At 40.2% G+C, this 15,545-nt stretch overlaps 1 protein-coding gene across 8 annotated transcripts in view; it reads left to right on the top strand.

Moving 5' to 3' along the window:
• magi2a (membrane associated guanylate kinase, WW and PDZ domain containing 2a) overlaps nt 1-15,167 on the top strand; it is a 252,987-nt gene extending 237,820 nt beyond the window's left edge. For 5 of the 8 annotated variants that reach the window (XM_039600931.1, XM_039600930.1, XM_039600929.1 and 2 more), the window contains 3 exons: nt 1,000-1,152; nt 5,565-5,703; nt 9,943-15,167. In XM_039600931.1, the coding sequence (XP_039456865.1) occupies nt 1,000-1,152; nt 5,565-5,703; nt 9,943-10,664 (1,014 nt within the window). In that variant the 3' untranslated portion in view covers nt 10,665-15,167. Of the gene's footprint in view, nt 1-999; nt 1,153-5,564; nt 5,704-5,989; nt 6,101-9,942 lie in introns of all 8 variants that reach the window. The other 3 variants (XM_039600935.1, XM_039600933.1, XM_039600934.1) reach the window with 2 other exon arrangements.
• Nucleotides 15,168-15,545: the final 378 nt, after the last annotated feature.

Here is a 15,545-nt window from a genome sequence, read left to right as displayed (position 1 = left end):
ACAGGAGCTAATGGCTCAGCTGATACCCTTCTACACATCCAACTGACAAATCTTAGGCCTGCCTACAGATGCAAGTCATTTTGCAGCACACTTACAACACAGCTCCTACGTTTCAAGCTGCATATCTGTTCTTTGTGCTCCGTTATGTATGGACTATCTTCCTGCTGCTGTTTGCACTAATATAAACTCCTCCATAGAAGGGCAACGGGCTCCCAGCACAGAGCTGTACCACCACTTATAAATTACTGCAGGTGTAAAGAAACCTTCCTTCTCCTTACTGAGCAGGTTAAAGGAGAGCGATAAATGGACTCAAAGTTGTATGGTGGCCATAAATATGACAAAAAATTGCCAATATTTCACCAATAATATGTTGGATGTGTAAATAAGAAACTACTTCCTAACAAGTAACCTTAAAATTTGAGCTGTATACGAACACCTTGTGTTCACAGCTCAGCTGCCAGTGGCCAATAAATTTATAAATACTTCTAAATTTGGTTGGTGATCAGGGACATGTGGGTATTTGCTGAGAGGAACATTTTAAAGTTACAAATTTATAAAAAAAAAAAATAATAATTTTAGGGCTCACATGGTGAAAAAGCTGTTACATGGCACTGAATTACCTCAAACATATTTTTCATTGCACAGTCTCCTGTATAATAATGTAATAAAATATATTTCCAGTGAATCAGTATAGGGCAGAGGGATTGTTTTGCTGTGATATTCTAAGCTTATTTCTAGATATTTTGAGTTTTCGTATAAATTAAAAACTCTTTGTATTTCTATTTAAAGCTGGTTTTGTCTGTCAAAGTGAATGCAGTGTTATTTCTCAAAACCTCATGTACTGAAGCTAAAGTTTTGGACTTATTAGCACCTTCCCCATTGCTTTTGCTCCATTCTCATTCAAAAAATGTATTATTGGAGACAATTTTCTGCAGTAAAAGCCTGTTTTGTGCTCGTGTAGGACTGCATCTGATCATGCGTGATCTCTGCTTGTCTCAGCTTACACAGGACTTCGACTTCTTCACAGTGGAACTGGAGAAGAGCGTGAAGGGCTTCGGTTTTAGCATCCGTGGAGGGCGGGAGTACAAAATGGACCTCTTTGTCCTACGACTTGCAGAGGACGGGCCGGCCATTCGCAATGGGAGGATGAGGGTAGGGTTTGATGACATCATTTCCTTTAAGAAAGCAGTTACCCCATCTTTGGAGGTTAAGCTGCTTTCAATCTTTGCTGCATTACACGGTGTTGTCTGTAATTGTCTGATGTTATCAACGCTGCAACTGCAACTTTTTTTTGTGCCAGCTAAGAAATAATCTGTCAAAATAACTTATGAGATGGTTTGTCCTTCTGATGCTGATCGCAAGTTTGTCTCCTCCCAAGTTCCCAAAACTTAACTTCTTCCTTATGTTTAGCATCAGGTGATATTCAGCAGGTTAAAGACAGATTTAATCATTTAATGGGGCCATCATGATGTCATGTGCTTTAGGGTCTCCACAGCTACACAGTTATCCTTTTAGCTAAAAAAAACAAAGCAGCACACACATTTTCTGAATTACATATATATATGTAATAACAATAAATCCAGTGGAAATGAAAATAAAACCCTTCCACTTCCCCACCAGCTTTTCTGTTTTTAGCGTTTCCCTCAGTCCTGTTTTCTTTTTCTTGCATGTCCTCCAATTTTTACGTCTGCGGCTGATAGCCTCAGTATGCACTACAGTGCTTATCTGTAATGAACCTGTCAAAGATAATGGTGTAAAATGCCCCTGAGGGAGATATTACTTTTCCTTTTCTGTGTTGTAATCGTTGTAGTCCAGTGGCTCCAGACGGAGGTGGAAAAGGAAGAAGGAATACTTGTCGAGCTCTACTTAAAATCAGTAAACAAACTGCTGTGAAGTAGTGATAGTTTCTTTCTAAGTATTTAGTATTAAAAGAAGAAAGTGAGAAAGAAAAAGTCAAACTGATTACCAGTAAAGTTTCTGGACATGAAAAACTCCTCTGACTGGTTTCATGTTGTACCAATTAACTGATGTAGCAGTCTACTACAGTAATTTACATTTTAAGTTGGAAAGAGCTGCATTCAGTTCTCATTAAACATGGAAGTAACGACGGTAATATCACACATTCGTTTAGAGTGCTTTGTTGAAGCCTCAAGTTTTGAAAGCAGATATGGACGAGTGACATGTGGATGTGACAAACAAAAAAAGCACACGTTCATACGAATAACTGTTTGTCAGTGAGAAGGTAGGCGCGCCCTAAAGCAAACCCTGATTCGATTGATATTTCCGACTCTAACTGGAGCCACGCTTTGCACACTGAAATCTATTTATTTAATACTCAAAACAAAAACAATGGCATGTTCAAAGTCATTTAAATCACCTTTCTTGCCCATTCTGATGACCATTCAAGCAGGTTGCCTTGATCGTGTCTGCATACCTCAATACACTGAGTCGGTGCCATGTGATTGGCTGATTAGATATTTCGGTTAAAAAGCAGTTGAACAGGTGTACCTAATAAACTGGTTAGTTTCAGTTGTTACCAAACAAAGCAAAACATAAAATGTACAAAACAGAAGTTTTACAAACACGTGTGCACCTATGCCGTCACCCTCTCGGGTTAATTCTGAACTGTAAAGTTTTATTTTGTGTCCAAATTACATATACTGTGTAAAATAAGTAAATAAAGCTCCAATGCCTCAGGATTTTACTTAACTAGACTCATGTATGCGCTTCAAATTTGTCACCGTTGATTGATCAAACAGTGTAAGCCATGTGATCCCTCCTCCAGCAATCCACGATCCACACCGCTGCATGCGGCGAGGAATCAATCTGCATTTAACTTAAGCAAATGCGAGACAGTAGTTAAAAAGCATGGCTGTCACTGTGGATTTGAGTAGCGCTTTAACACATACTCAGGTGTGGAAACCAAAAAGCCCACATGCTCTGGGACTCCCTGCAGTCACTCTGACATTTTGAGTTTGAGCCAAGTAGTTTCTGCTCAACAGGCTCTTAAAAAAGGAGGAATAAAACCTCTTGCGAACAAACTAATCAGCAACAAGGAGCGCTTACAATTTCTAACAGGTTTTTTTTTTTTAGGTTAAATGTTACTGTAGATGCTGTTAAGAAAACTGTATGAGGTTATTGATGCTTACAGATAATCATTCACCACTTTTAATTACTTCTCCGAGCTTCGCTCCCATCTTGTGCTTTCTGAGCTCACGTACTGTCCATTCAGCTTTCTTTCCCTCTTTATTAAAGATGAAAATGGAGATGACTCTCTGCTGCTGTTAGGGGCTGAGGATTAATGAGAACAGCCTTGGCTTCCACCTCTTCAGACCACTGTAATGACACGTAATGACTCCCCCTCTCTTGACTCTAGTCCACTCCTAACTTTCAAATTACCCCCCTACCATTACTGGGAGACTTCTACATTTGTTAGTGTAATTGGCTCAGCACGTTTTGTCCTGTTCCTCATGATTTCTCCCCATTAGTGAACCTCAGAGCCCTCACATGAAGGGCTTTGAAGTGTTTCATATTTGAGCCATCCTCGTACGCACCAGGGAGTGGTCACATAAAGAAGGGATAGGCCTGGGAATATTGACTTTAGCTTTTAGCTGAGCTGCTGCTGTTATGATTATTTTATACACTTATCAACCAGTTTAATATGTATTCCTCCTCAACTGCTCATTAACACAGATATATAAACAACCAATCAGATGGCAGCAGCCCAATGCATTTAGTCATATAGACATGATCAAAACAAGTTGCTGAAGTTCAACCGAGCATCAGAAGATTGGACAAACGTTGCCTGGATCTATCCTGCCTTGGTTCTAGCTCCAGCTGCTGGTGGTGGGGGTGTAATGATGTAGATATATTCTTGGCAAACTTTTGGCCTCTTGGTTGAGCATCATTGAAACGCCACAGCCCACCTGAGGATTATTGCTGACCATATCCAAACTTTTATGACCACAGTGTACCCATATTCTGGTTAGTGCTTGCAGCAGGATAACACACCATGTCACAAAGCTCAAATCATCTCAAACTGGTTTCTTGAATATGAAACTATTCTCAAATGGTCTCCATAGGCACCAAATCTCAAGCGACTATAGCACCTTTGGATGTAGTGGAACGGGAGAGTCACATAATGGATGTGCAGTCAACAAATCTGCAGCAACTGTGTGATACAGCTGTCTTAATAAGGATCAAAATCTGTGGAGAATGTTTCCAGTACCTTAAAACAGCTCTGAAGGCAAAAGTTCAGAAATCCAATCCAGTACTATTAAGGCGTAACTAATAAAGGGGCCAGTGATTGTAGATCTGTATTGATCCTTATAAACGCACAAGGAAACATTTCATACAAATAGCAAGGGTCATCTAATAATTTAGATTTATCTGCTCCATTCCTACTGCTTTGTTTTGGATTGACTGAGGGCAGTTTGGTTTTCCCTTCAGTGGTCAATGAGCTTTATTGATACTCCATATAATCGATGCATACAGCTTCAGACTTGTTCCAGTGGTTGCTGTATTTGGCTGTTCTGAACACAGCCAGCACAGTATTTATCGATCACAGAACAAAGCTGCCCTAAGTTCATGGCTGAAAAAATACTTCTTCTTTCAATCAAACAGAAGCATGTTGACAGTTTCTAGACTGTGTTTGATTTATTCAATTATATTATAGGTGTAGTTGTTACCTTTGTGAGGCCTCTGTCTTCTTCGTCTATTAGAAGTACCCTAACCCTACACTGTTTGATGACTGTAACTAATTTAATGTTCTATGTAATTTTGTTACATTGGTACAATGCAAAATGTTTAACTTAATGGAATCTGATCAAATCAAATTTACTTCACTGATATACATTTAGTTTATACAAAGCACATTTTTCTCAATGATAAATAATTTCAATGAATGTTTTTGATTTTATATGTTTCAGTTGCATTTTACTCTAAATTATTGCTTTGTGTTTATTTATGTTGAAGAGTCATTTCTGAGTTTATGTCATGAAGAAAAATGAAAGGACCTACTTATAAAAAAATGGGAAGAAGACAAAAATGGCATGATCTGAAAGCAAGGATGGAAAATAGATGTTGTGTATGAATGTTCTGGTCTGTTGTACAGCAAAGATGACGCAAACAATTTAATAACAAGAGACCAAGCAATCCAAAAAGTAGGAAAAGAGGGCTTAGACTTCGTGGGATTAACCTGCTGTTTCACTGTGCTGCTTTGTGGAGACTCAATGTATATATCTCAGACTTGCTTTTTGGTGGCTCAGAGTTGCATCAGTGATGTGTCATATGTGTATTCCTAAACTGTCACTAGCCAAATAAAGGCAAAAATGCCTAAAAAAAACTATTTAAAGAACATCCATAAATTTAATCTAAAGCAAATAAGCCCCAGTCTACAATCCAGAAAGATTTTGCTTAGGTTTGGTTTGGATTTAGCGTGTTGCCAAAAGCTGTAAGCATATTGTTATACCTAAAATGTCTTATTGACTTGACCTTGCATGGAAAGTACAAACAGACATCTCAGCTTCTTTCTTTGTTTTCTTTGCAAACTTCCTGACATCCAGGTTGGGGACCAGATCATTGAGATCAATGGAGAGAGCACTCGGGACATGACTCATGCTAGGGCTATCGAGCTCATCAAGTCTGGGGGCAGGCGGGTTCGTCTCCTCCTAAAGAGGGGTACAGGGCAGGTCCCAGAGTACGGTAAGGTTCTAAACTTTAAATTATTTGTCTCTCAGATCATTTCTTTCTTAACACGTCTGTATTTTCTTCACTGTTAATCTAATATCACCTTGACTCTGAATAACATTAATCTGACATGCATTTTTATTTATATGGTATCTCCTGCCTCTGTAGCCGTCATCCCTTGTATTTAATCTCTTAATTCTGTATTTCACTGTTGCTGTAAACTAATTGTCTCTTCTGTCTTGACTAACACTAGTTTATCTTCTGTCCATTTCAGTGATCTATCACTAATTGATTGGTCTAGGTTGTTACTTCCCCTTCTATAGGAATGGTATCTTCCAGTCTCTCCATGTGCATGAAAAGTGACAAGCATGGCTCCCCCTATTTCTTCCTAACGGGCCACTCTAAAGACACGGTTTGTGACCATACGAATGTTTCTTTCTCTTCACTTAACCCTTGCTTTCTGTGCTGTGGTATTGTGCATTGTTTTCACATCAAAACTTGTTCTATAACTTTGAAAAGCCCCAAACTCTTGAAGATTTTGCTTTTCTTTTTTTTTTTTACTCCATGAGTAATCAACAAAAATCACACCAAGCTGCAGGAGGTTGTAAAATTAGTGAACATAACTCTGTTCCCGACTGAAAGATAAATCAGCCACCAACAGCTACCTACGGGCTCAAAAATAAAGCTATATGAGCGTGCATCCTGAGCCAGCCAGGGGAAATGAACGTGAAATATTACAGCAGATTATTTACCCAGTAAAGTTTCGGCGCAGCATGAATTGAGCCTGGAAGGGGACATTTATTTGTATGACACTGCGGGCAATAAAACTCCAATGCGTCACTCACTCCTGTGGCTTCTGCGTCAGCACGATGCTCACTTTTTCTGCATCCTCTGCTTTGCCACTTTATCTGTTAACCTCCCCCCCTGTGAGGCTTATTCATCAACAATTGGCCTTGGTGGTCACCCCTGTCGCTCCCCCATGTCTGCCCTTCTCTGCTAGTCCCCTTCCAGCCCAGGTTTTAATCTCTCTGCTTGGAGAGCTTTTGTAATACTTGCCTTGAGCTACAATCTTGAAATATGCACACAAGGAGTCCTGGTGTGGTCAGCCAGACAACACGGCACCCTATCTGTAGATAGCCACTCTTATCCGAGTTCCCCTGCAGCCTAGAAGCAGCGTTTTTTAACCCACATGGCCTAATCTGCGTGGGTTTGATTCAGCATTTAATCATTCCTAGTTTACAAGCACTTTATTTGCATACTGGAAGGTTATTCAAATCACGCGCAGTGATTAATTTGCCTATTTAAAGCATTAGCATACTAATGTTCAAAGGAGTGAGCTATTTTTGTTTCGGGTTGCTGTGAGATTTTTAAGGGTTATGCAAAATAAAGCACCGAAACTCAAGAGCATAAACTGTGTGATGTAGCTGTGAGTATGAGCACGAATGTTATTTTGTGTTCGTCTGCGTGGCGTTGAGATATTGAGTGCCCTTTTCTAATCTAAGGGTTGCGCCTCAAGGGTATGCGTTTATCAAATTTATCAAAACTTACACTTAAGCTCGCTACTCAGGTGGTCAAAGTTATTTGCTACTTTTAGTAAAGGAACATGAAAGCAAACTATGTAAAAACAGTTTCAGAGAGAAAAGGCCAGAAAGTTAATAGCACTTAGCATCTCATTAGCATGTTTCTGTTAAAAACTTTTCTTCTGTTTTGCGTAGTAATTTTCTCAGACTCTTAAACGCTTTTTGTCAGAAAAAGAAAAAAGCTCAGATACAGTTTTTGTATGCTGAGTAATGCTTCCTGTGTAACTGCTGTAAACCCTCACACTGGCTGCTCAGCACTAAACTGTAGACCTCAGCACTTGCTGGTGAACATTTAGCAGCTGATTTCCCTGAAGAGCAGCAGACATTAAAACAGAGCGTCTTGTACTGAAATATTTCTGTGCTAGAAAGTTTATTTGTTCTCTTTATAGCCTGATACGATGTAGGACCAATATTGCCAAAAACGAGATAAATTACTATATATAGATGTGCAAAAGTCTTGAACCATCCGTCAATTCATTATACTTTGCTTCCAAGGACCCAGATGTTTAAAGTGGTCTTGAGCAGTAGTTCTCCAGGCTTTTTAAAGGTCTTTTTTCATTCATTTTCATTCCCGTCCTTTCAGGGGAATGTTTTTTTGTTTGTTTTGCCATTAACACTGACTCATTCTAGCATTAAAAAGCATCTAACTCAAGGGATGAATCAGTGTTGTGTCTACACAGAACAGACTTTGTGAAAATCCAGTTTTAAATTGTATCTTTTGTTACTACCGGCCTGTCAGAAAAACATGATTTTTTGCAATTTCTTTAGCTAAATCTACCAAAAAAACCCAAAATACCACAATTTGACAGGCATAAAACAGTATTACAAGGTTCAAAACGTGGCATATTTCTGCATGGTGTGCAGCGTGTTCTTAAAAGATTTGAGGAAACCAGACAAGTCAAGGACAAAAGAACAAATGCCATGCTTAAAAAACTGTCTACAGCAGATGCACAGCATCTGAAAGTCATGTCCTTAAGAAAGAAAGTAAAAGACCTGACACAGGATCTGACAGATGCATCTAGCCCTTCAGTTGATGGTCTTATGGAATGAGGGGGTTAAAATAGTTGTTGACAAGCATGGAGAATGCCACGAGAGGTATAACAGTGCATGTCTGCAGGAATCTGTAAAACACATTGCAGGTTCTGTCATGGTTACGGGCTGTGTTTCAGACACTGGTGTGGGAGATTTTCTGACAATTGATGAAATTATGACCTCAGAAAAATACAGTCAAAGTTTGATCCACAATGCAATACCACCTGGAAATCAGCTGATTGGCAACGACTTAATTTTTCACAATGATCCCAAACACAATGCCAGTGCAATAAAAACATACCAGGATAGAAAAACACACATGAAAGTCATGGATTGGTCTCCCCAGAGCCCAGAACTCAACATTATTGAAGCAGTGTGGGATCATCTTTACAGAGAACAGAAGAAAAGGCAGCCAACATCCAAAGAAGAGCTTTGAATGTCCTTAAAGAAGCCTGGAGAACTATTCCTGAAGACTGCTTAAAGACATTACAAGAAAGTTTACCTAAGAGAGTTCAGGCTGTGTTAAAGAATAAAGATGGTCAAACCAAATATTGACTCTTTGAGCTCTCTAGCGTGCAAACTCTGTTTTTGCCTTATAAACTGCATTTCCATGTTGCACATTACTGTATATTTTGCAAAATGCAATTTGCTTTAGTTTCCCCCCGTTTTTATACAGTCTTGTTTCATTTATTGTATGTATTTTGTATTTCCCCATTGCATTCCTCCCCTATTTATTTCACCCCAAAATCTTTTGTAAACATAAAATAGATTTACATAATACATTTATTAATTAATTATATTTTTTGTGTATTTAGTCAGAGTGGTGATTTTTGGCATTATCTGACCTCTATCTGATTCTGCTCTTGCTAAACGGTTAAAAATAAGCTTTTATAATTTCAGATTTTTTGTGTTTTGCTAAGCACAGACCTAGGTATCTATTTTGTAATGTGCTATAGTGACTCAGTTGAAATGTAGGGAGATTAAGTGGTCCAACATCGTAACCAGCATACTGTAGGTAAAACACTGTGAAGCTCCAGTTTGCTCAGAAATGACCTCCTGCTCGTCCTGCATTCAAAATGCTCCAGAGCTTCTTATAATTGGGCCTCATGGCGCCGGTGTAGCAAGCCTAGCCTCTGCCCCCTGCCTAGACCACTGAAAATGACTGATGGCCGAGGGACCGAGGCTCATTGGTGCGGAAACAGAAGCTAACAGTCCGTGAGAGTGGAGAGTTGTGGAGGAATGCACCGCAGATTCACTGCGGAAGCTACACCGATACAGAGTTCCTCCAGCTTTAGAGAAAAAGAGAGAGGCACTCTGCCCCTGAGGTTTTCATTCTCACTAAAGCACCACCCTATTGGGCACATCATCCATTTCATTAAACCTGTTTTCGATTTTCCGCCAACATTTTAGGTTGGCCAAGGCCTTTAAGAGAGTTATGGGAGGCAAATGGATGTTGTCTAAAAGTAGAGTTGCCCTGTGACACGTCTGAAAGTAGGTTATCGTCCTGTTCTGATATTTACCTCAGTGCTTCCAGCTTGTAGAATAGGCATGATTGCTGTGATGATTAGGATTTATTTTATTTAATGTTTTTGGGTGAGTGGTGTTGTTATGTTGTTATTGACTGTGTCTATATGCATTCCAGACAATGCCGCCCCATGGGATGGTCGCCCTTCAGCCTCCCCAAGCCTGTCGGAAATAGCCCCTCCCATCGAAAGCCTTTCCATGTCATCGCCTTCATCTCATCTAGCCCCAGCCCCCGACCCTCCTCATCTGCCACCTCAGGATGTCCATCGAGACCCGGTGGCACGAGACAGCAGGACGGAGCGTTCGAAGAGCCCCCAGAAAGCCGAGCTGCTAAACCCAGACCCAATCAGCCATGCGAGGAGAGCGGCTGCGACCAGCGGGAGCAGCAGAGCCAAGAAGGAGGGTGGCAGGTCCACCCACAAGGGTCTCAGGATGCAGCCGACTCCTGATGGGGAAGGGGGCAAGGACGGGCAGAGCGGAGAGCCTAAACCTTCCAGAAGCAACAGAGGAAGGTCCAAGGAGAGAAATACTAGGGACAATAGAGAGTCCACTCACTCTCCTAGCAGCTCTAAGCTCCTACACATTAACGGGAACAGCAGGGAAGATGTAGAGCGCTGGAGTGGCGCAAAGCAGGGGGAGCTGGAGCAGAGCAAGCCCAGGCCCAGGGAACTAGAAAGGGGCCAGGGAGAGAGCCGGCCTAGCCTTCCCAACAAGAGCACCAGCAGCAGCAGCATCGCAGCGGGGAGGAAGGCCACAGTCTCTCCCGGACCTTGGAAGATCCCTGGATCAGACAAGCTGCCCAGCACCCTGCGCACAGGCACGTCCACTCTGAGCAGATAACCCCGCAGCTTCAGCAGAAAACAGTGGCCACACTCATCTGAACTAAACCACCCCATCTGGATGAAAGTACCATTCTCACACCCTCCTGTGCTCCTGCATCCCCTCATCGACCTGTTCTCCCATACAGTCAAAACCAAGAGGAGGGGGGCAGGGTGATCTGGACCACGTGTTTTTAAAGTTTTATTTATGGAACTGTATTTTAAATTATTTTGGAGAAACATATTTTACACCTACCACCTTAAGAACTGGAAAATCATCCAAGTTAACACACACAAAAAAAGAAGAGCAAATAGAGTCTTTGTGTAGCGTGGTGGGAATCATTTGTGGAGTAAATGAATTTTGAAGACCTCTATTTTGCTGAACCGAGGGGGGGGGGCAAACATGCAAATATAAACAACATAGCAGGAAGTAAATGTCGGATGGATTTTTTTATATATCTACACAGTGGAGTCTATTTTATGAAAAGGAATGTTTAACGGATGTTTTTGAGGAGAGTGAATGGATCAAAGAGCGACCGCAGAAATGAAATCGACTCATCAGCAGAAACTTTGCCTTAACAGAGACTGTATTGGGCCTGAACCTGTCTTGAATAATCTATCAGATGATTATAGACATAGATATATTATAACGAATATGAATATGTGGGAACATTTTGTAAATAAGATCATCTTTAAGTGAACATATAGAAATTCTAGTCTACAAATAAATGAGCGAAGCAGCACGACATGCCCCGGATCTTTAGGTAGCTCCTTGCTCCTGCACACTCCTGTTCCACCCTGCGATCGCAGGTCTGAGTCTCAGCAAGCCTGCTGCGATCGACTGCACGGCCTGTTTGAATCATTCGGGCTTCAGTGGGAGTGTCTCTTCAATCTATTTTCCTTTCTTCTGTGCGTAACGATCAAAGCAATCTGCGACAGTGGCGTCCAGTCGGACACTGAGAGAAGGAGCTTGCGTGATACCAACGAAGGGGCAGAGTGCCTTAGACTGAGGACAAAAGGTTCAACCACGAAAATACTGCAGAGGGTTCAACATAGGCTGCTATACAACACCCACTCTACAGATATAAATATAAACTGCGTTTCTTTAGTGTGACACGGTGAAATATATAATTTATTTCACAAGCTTATGTATGAAAATGAGTCCATTAGCGGAGGTATCCACGGTCCCTTTTTATTTGTGCAAGTGGTTCATCTCGGGTCATGATGCTTTTCATTACTGATTTCTTAATGAGGTCTGACACCAGTAATTTCCATGAAGAATTGCTTATATGAGATTGTGTAATCAAACGTCGCCACATGGCAGACAGAGCTTTGCACCCTAAACCAAACCAAATTAATAAAATCTGATATTAATTCAGTAGAGAATCAATCTCACCTTCTCAGAAGCTCGCTTGCATAACAATCTGCATCTCGAAGGAAGGACTGAATGCTCATGTGAACGTGACACGTTTGTCAGCTGCTGAATTAAATTTCTTTTAAGAGATTTTGTGTACACTGTGTGATATTGAGACATACATATCCATGCCAAAGCTCTTTGGAGGGTTCCTGTTTGTTTGTTTTTTTAAGCATTCCTGCCCAAGAATCTGACTGACTTTGAAGGCAACGCTTGTATTTCTATACATCAAGCTCGTAACTAGCTAAGCCCTGCCGCCTTTGGTTACTGCCACAGTTCCTGTCAAGCTTTCTATTCTTGTACAATGTTTGATAAAACGGTGACGCTAAGACTTCAAACGGCGCATTCTTGATTACAGGCAGAGGTACTTGAAAGCAGCTTGACATTTAACGTCACAGGAGGGAAAGATTTTTAGGATGAAGACTGTCAGGTGAAGTTGGACAAAATGACTCATCTGTCTCAGATAGCATTGCCTGAGGTTGCTGGAACATAAACTACACAAAATTACAAAAGTTACGCTGATACTAATAAAGAGCATTGGGGAAACTTAATCGAATTAGTAATTTTACAAATCTTTACAATCTAAATATTGCTCATACTAGAAGAAGTTGAGCTATAGCAAAAAGGCCCTGAGAACTTCAGGGTTTTGCATTTGTTTGCAGTGTAGTCTTTGATCTGGTTTTTCCAAGTTTAGCACAAAGTCCAGTCCTGTGACCTGGCATTGTGTTGCATTTAAATGCAGAAAGACAGAAGAGGTAACCTAGTAACCTTTGCAGCGCAGAGTCATAAATACACAGCGTGCAATGCTGCTCCTTTATATTTGTTGAAGACTGTCTCAGTTTTCATATAAGGTGCAATGATGAGTAAGAAAAAAATAAAATTTGATAAAAGTCAGTTCATTTTTTTACACAGTATTAATATTACTAAAATATTTCAATGAAAAAGCTACTGTGCTGAGGTCAAATATGCATATGCTATATGTGTGTGTAAAAAGCTGTTTGCTAGCCTGTTAGCCACAACAGCATTAAAGTCATATGATAGCTGCACACTTATAAAGTGGCCAGAAAAAAAATGTATTGGAGTCTTAAAATAAGCTACAGTAGCTGGTATTCAGTAGATTACAGTAAAAAAAAAAAAAAAAAAAGCTAAAAAGTCCCCTCTTTCCTTGTGACAATAAAAACATCTTGGTTTAGTTCCAGACTGCAATAAATTCACATTTTAAATTGTGCATGCATAAAAGTGTCATCCACACTTTTATAGTCTGGAGAGGTGTTCAGTGCGGGTCTTAAATGTGAGCCCTCACTGTTTATAACAATCAACAGTTCAGTTTTATACACAGTTCACAGAAGGTTCCCTGTTCAGACCTTGTTTGCATGTTCTCCTTGTGCCTCCCTGGGTTCTCTCCAGATATTCCAGCTTCCTCCCAGAGTCCAAGACAGTTAGGTGAGCCTGTGGTTCTAAATTAGCCAGTTAAGTATTTGTTTCTCTGTGTTAGACAGACTGGCAACCTGTCCAGAGTGTACCCTTTTGCCTTGTGGTAGCTCAGATAGGCTCTAGCCCCACATCACCCTAAACTCAATAAAAAGTTAAGAAAATGGAATGGATACTAACTTCTTAAGAACTACGCAAAAACTTCTGTAATCATTTGTTGGGAGGTCAATTCATGATGACATCGCTTTGGGACGGCAAAGCAGTGCTCATCTGTTTCCACATGCTCTGCACAAAGTGCTGTCAGAGTAGGCTGGAGTCAGGACCCAAAAACCAACAAAAATAATCTTTGATTTTAGAAAATTGCAACAAAGGTCACATAAATCAAAAATGCAGCTTGAGGAGAACACAGCTAAACTGAGTCAGGACTATTTATACACATGAAGAGTATCCTAATCCTAATTTTGAGTTAATAAATTAATAAAATCTCAATTTTATTTGTAGTTTCTGTAGTGAAAAACCCAAAAGTATGGCAAAATAATAATTGGATTACATGAATCACTACCTCAAAACAAATGAAGTTCAACTGCCAACAAGCTATAACAATAAAATAATGTTAAAAATACTCACTTAGTTACCTGTAGTTCTCTGTTCCCCAACACTGGAAGTCACCCTGAAAGGATTACAGAAAAAGCATTAATTCCTTTTGCTATTGTTTTTAGTTTTGAGGCTAAATAACTGCGCCGAGATATCACCCACCCTTAAATGTGCCAAACAGTAAGCACACCACACAGACAAGCACATGAATCCAAAGCTTGACAGGGCTGCAGTGCATTCTTTGAGTCACTAAAATAGGACTGAATGGCTGTTGAATGGGAGGAATCTAGCAAACGGTTAATTTGGAGTATTTTTCTCTGAATGAGCCGGAATCAGACAGCCTAAAAAAAACAAAAAACCTCCTTTCCTTCTTCTGCTGAGGGACATACCGATAGTGTTTGAGTGAGCAGAGGGACACAAGTCATTATGTTTGCCGTTGTAATCCGTAATTACACACGCACTAAGCAGACTGACTTAAAAACACAATCCAACACAGAGGGTTTGAAATGGGAGGAATGGAGGAATCACCAGCCGGGAGCAAACGATTGAGCTTTTCAGGCACTTGTAAAATGCCTCAGTTACACGCCGCCACATCACACCCATTTAGTTGGACTGCTCCTTTATTTTGTGACTTCAGATTTGAGCAGAAGCAGGAAAACGTGTGTCTTTTTTTGCTAGGCCTTTGCACAAATCACTGCTTTCCACATCTGAGCTGTCTCCATCCAGTCAAACTGTAAGTAGTTTTCTAGGGAAATTTAAAAAGAAAAAAAACACCTAGGGGTGTGTTAAAGTGTGTGTTTGTGTACAACAAACACACTTTGGCACCACAATATAAACCCCAACAACCTGAGCGGCTCAGTATCACTGTGTAGTGTTATAGCAGTGTGTAGACCCTGAACAAATATCTCTATAAATATGACTCGGTGTACTATTGATGGTCACAAAGACTGTAAGTGGAGCAACTATTTTTATGAAATGCAACACTATGAATATATTAACTTTTGCAAAAATCTTGTTTACCTGTATGATATTCTGAAACGCTGTCAAAATAAACAAAACTCTTGACACAAGATGGGAAATTTCTTAGGATGTGCCGCTGTGTGAGTCCTTGTGGATGTATGGATGCTGTTTTTGTTTGCTCTGTTTCACCTAAAGGGAAAGAGAATTCACAGCCGGATGCAAAACGAGGAAGAGGTTGCCAAATGCAAGATTTAATTAATCAACAAATAATTTTTATATGTAAAGTATTTTTAAAAATGGCCCAAAAAGGAGAAGGGAGTCAAGCCAAACCACTAAATAAAGGATAAAGTAGATATAAAGAGTATAACAGATTCAGTTTTGCCTTAATTCTTAATGGCATGGATTCAACAAGGTGCTGGAAAAGTTCCTCAGAGATTTTGGTCCATATTGACATGAAAGCATCACATAGTTGAATCTCCTGTTTCACCAAATCCCAAAGGTGCT

The sequence above is a fragment of the Oreochromis aureus genome, linkage group 17 (genome assembly GCF_013358895.1).
Source record: "Oreochromis aureus strain Israel breed Guangdong linkage group 17, ZZ_aureus, whole genome shotgun sequence".
NCBI classification, from domain to species: Eukaryota; Metazoa; Chordata; class Actinopteri; order Cichliformes; family Cichlidae; genus Oreochromis; species Oreochromis aureus.
Note: the sequence above shows the minus strand (reverse complement) of the source record. Positions and strands in the feature narration are given on the sequence as shown.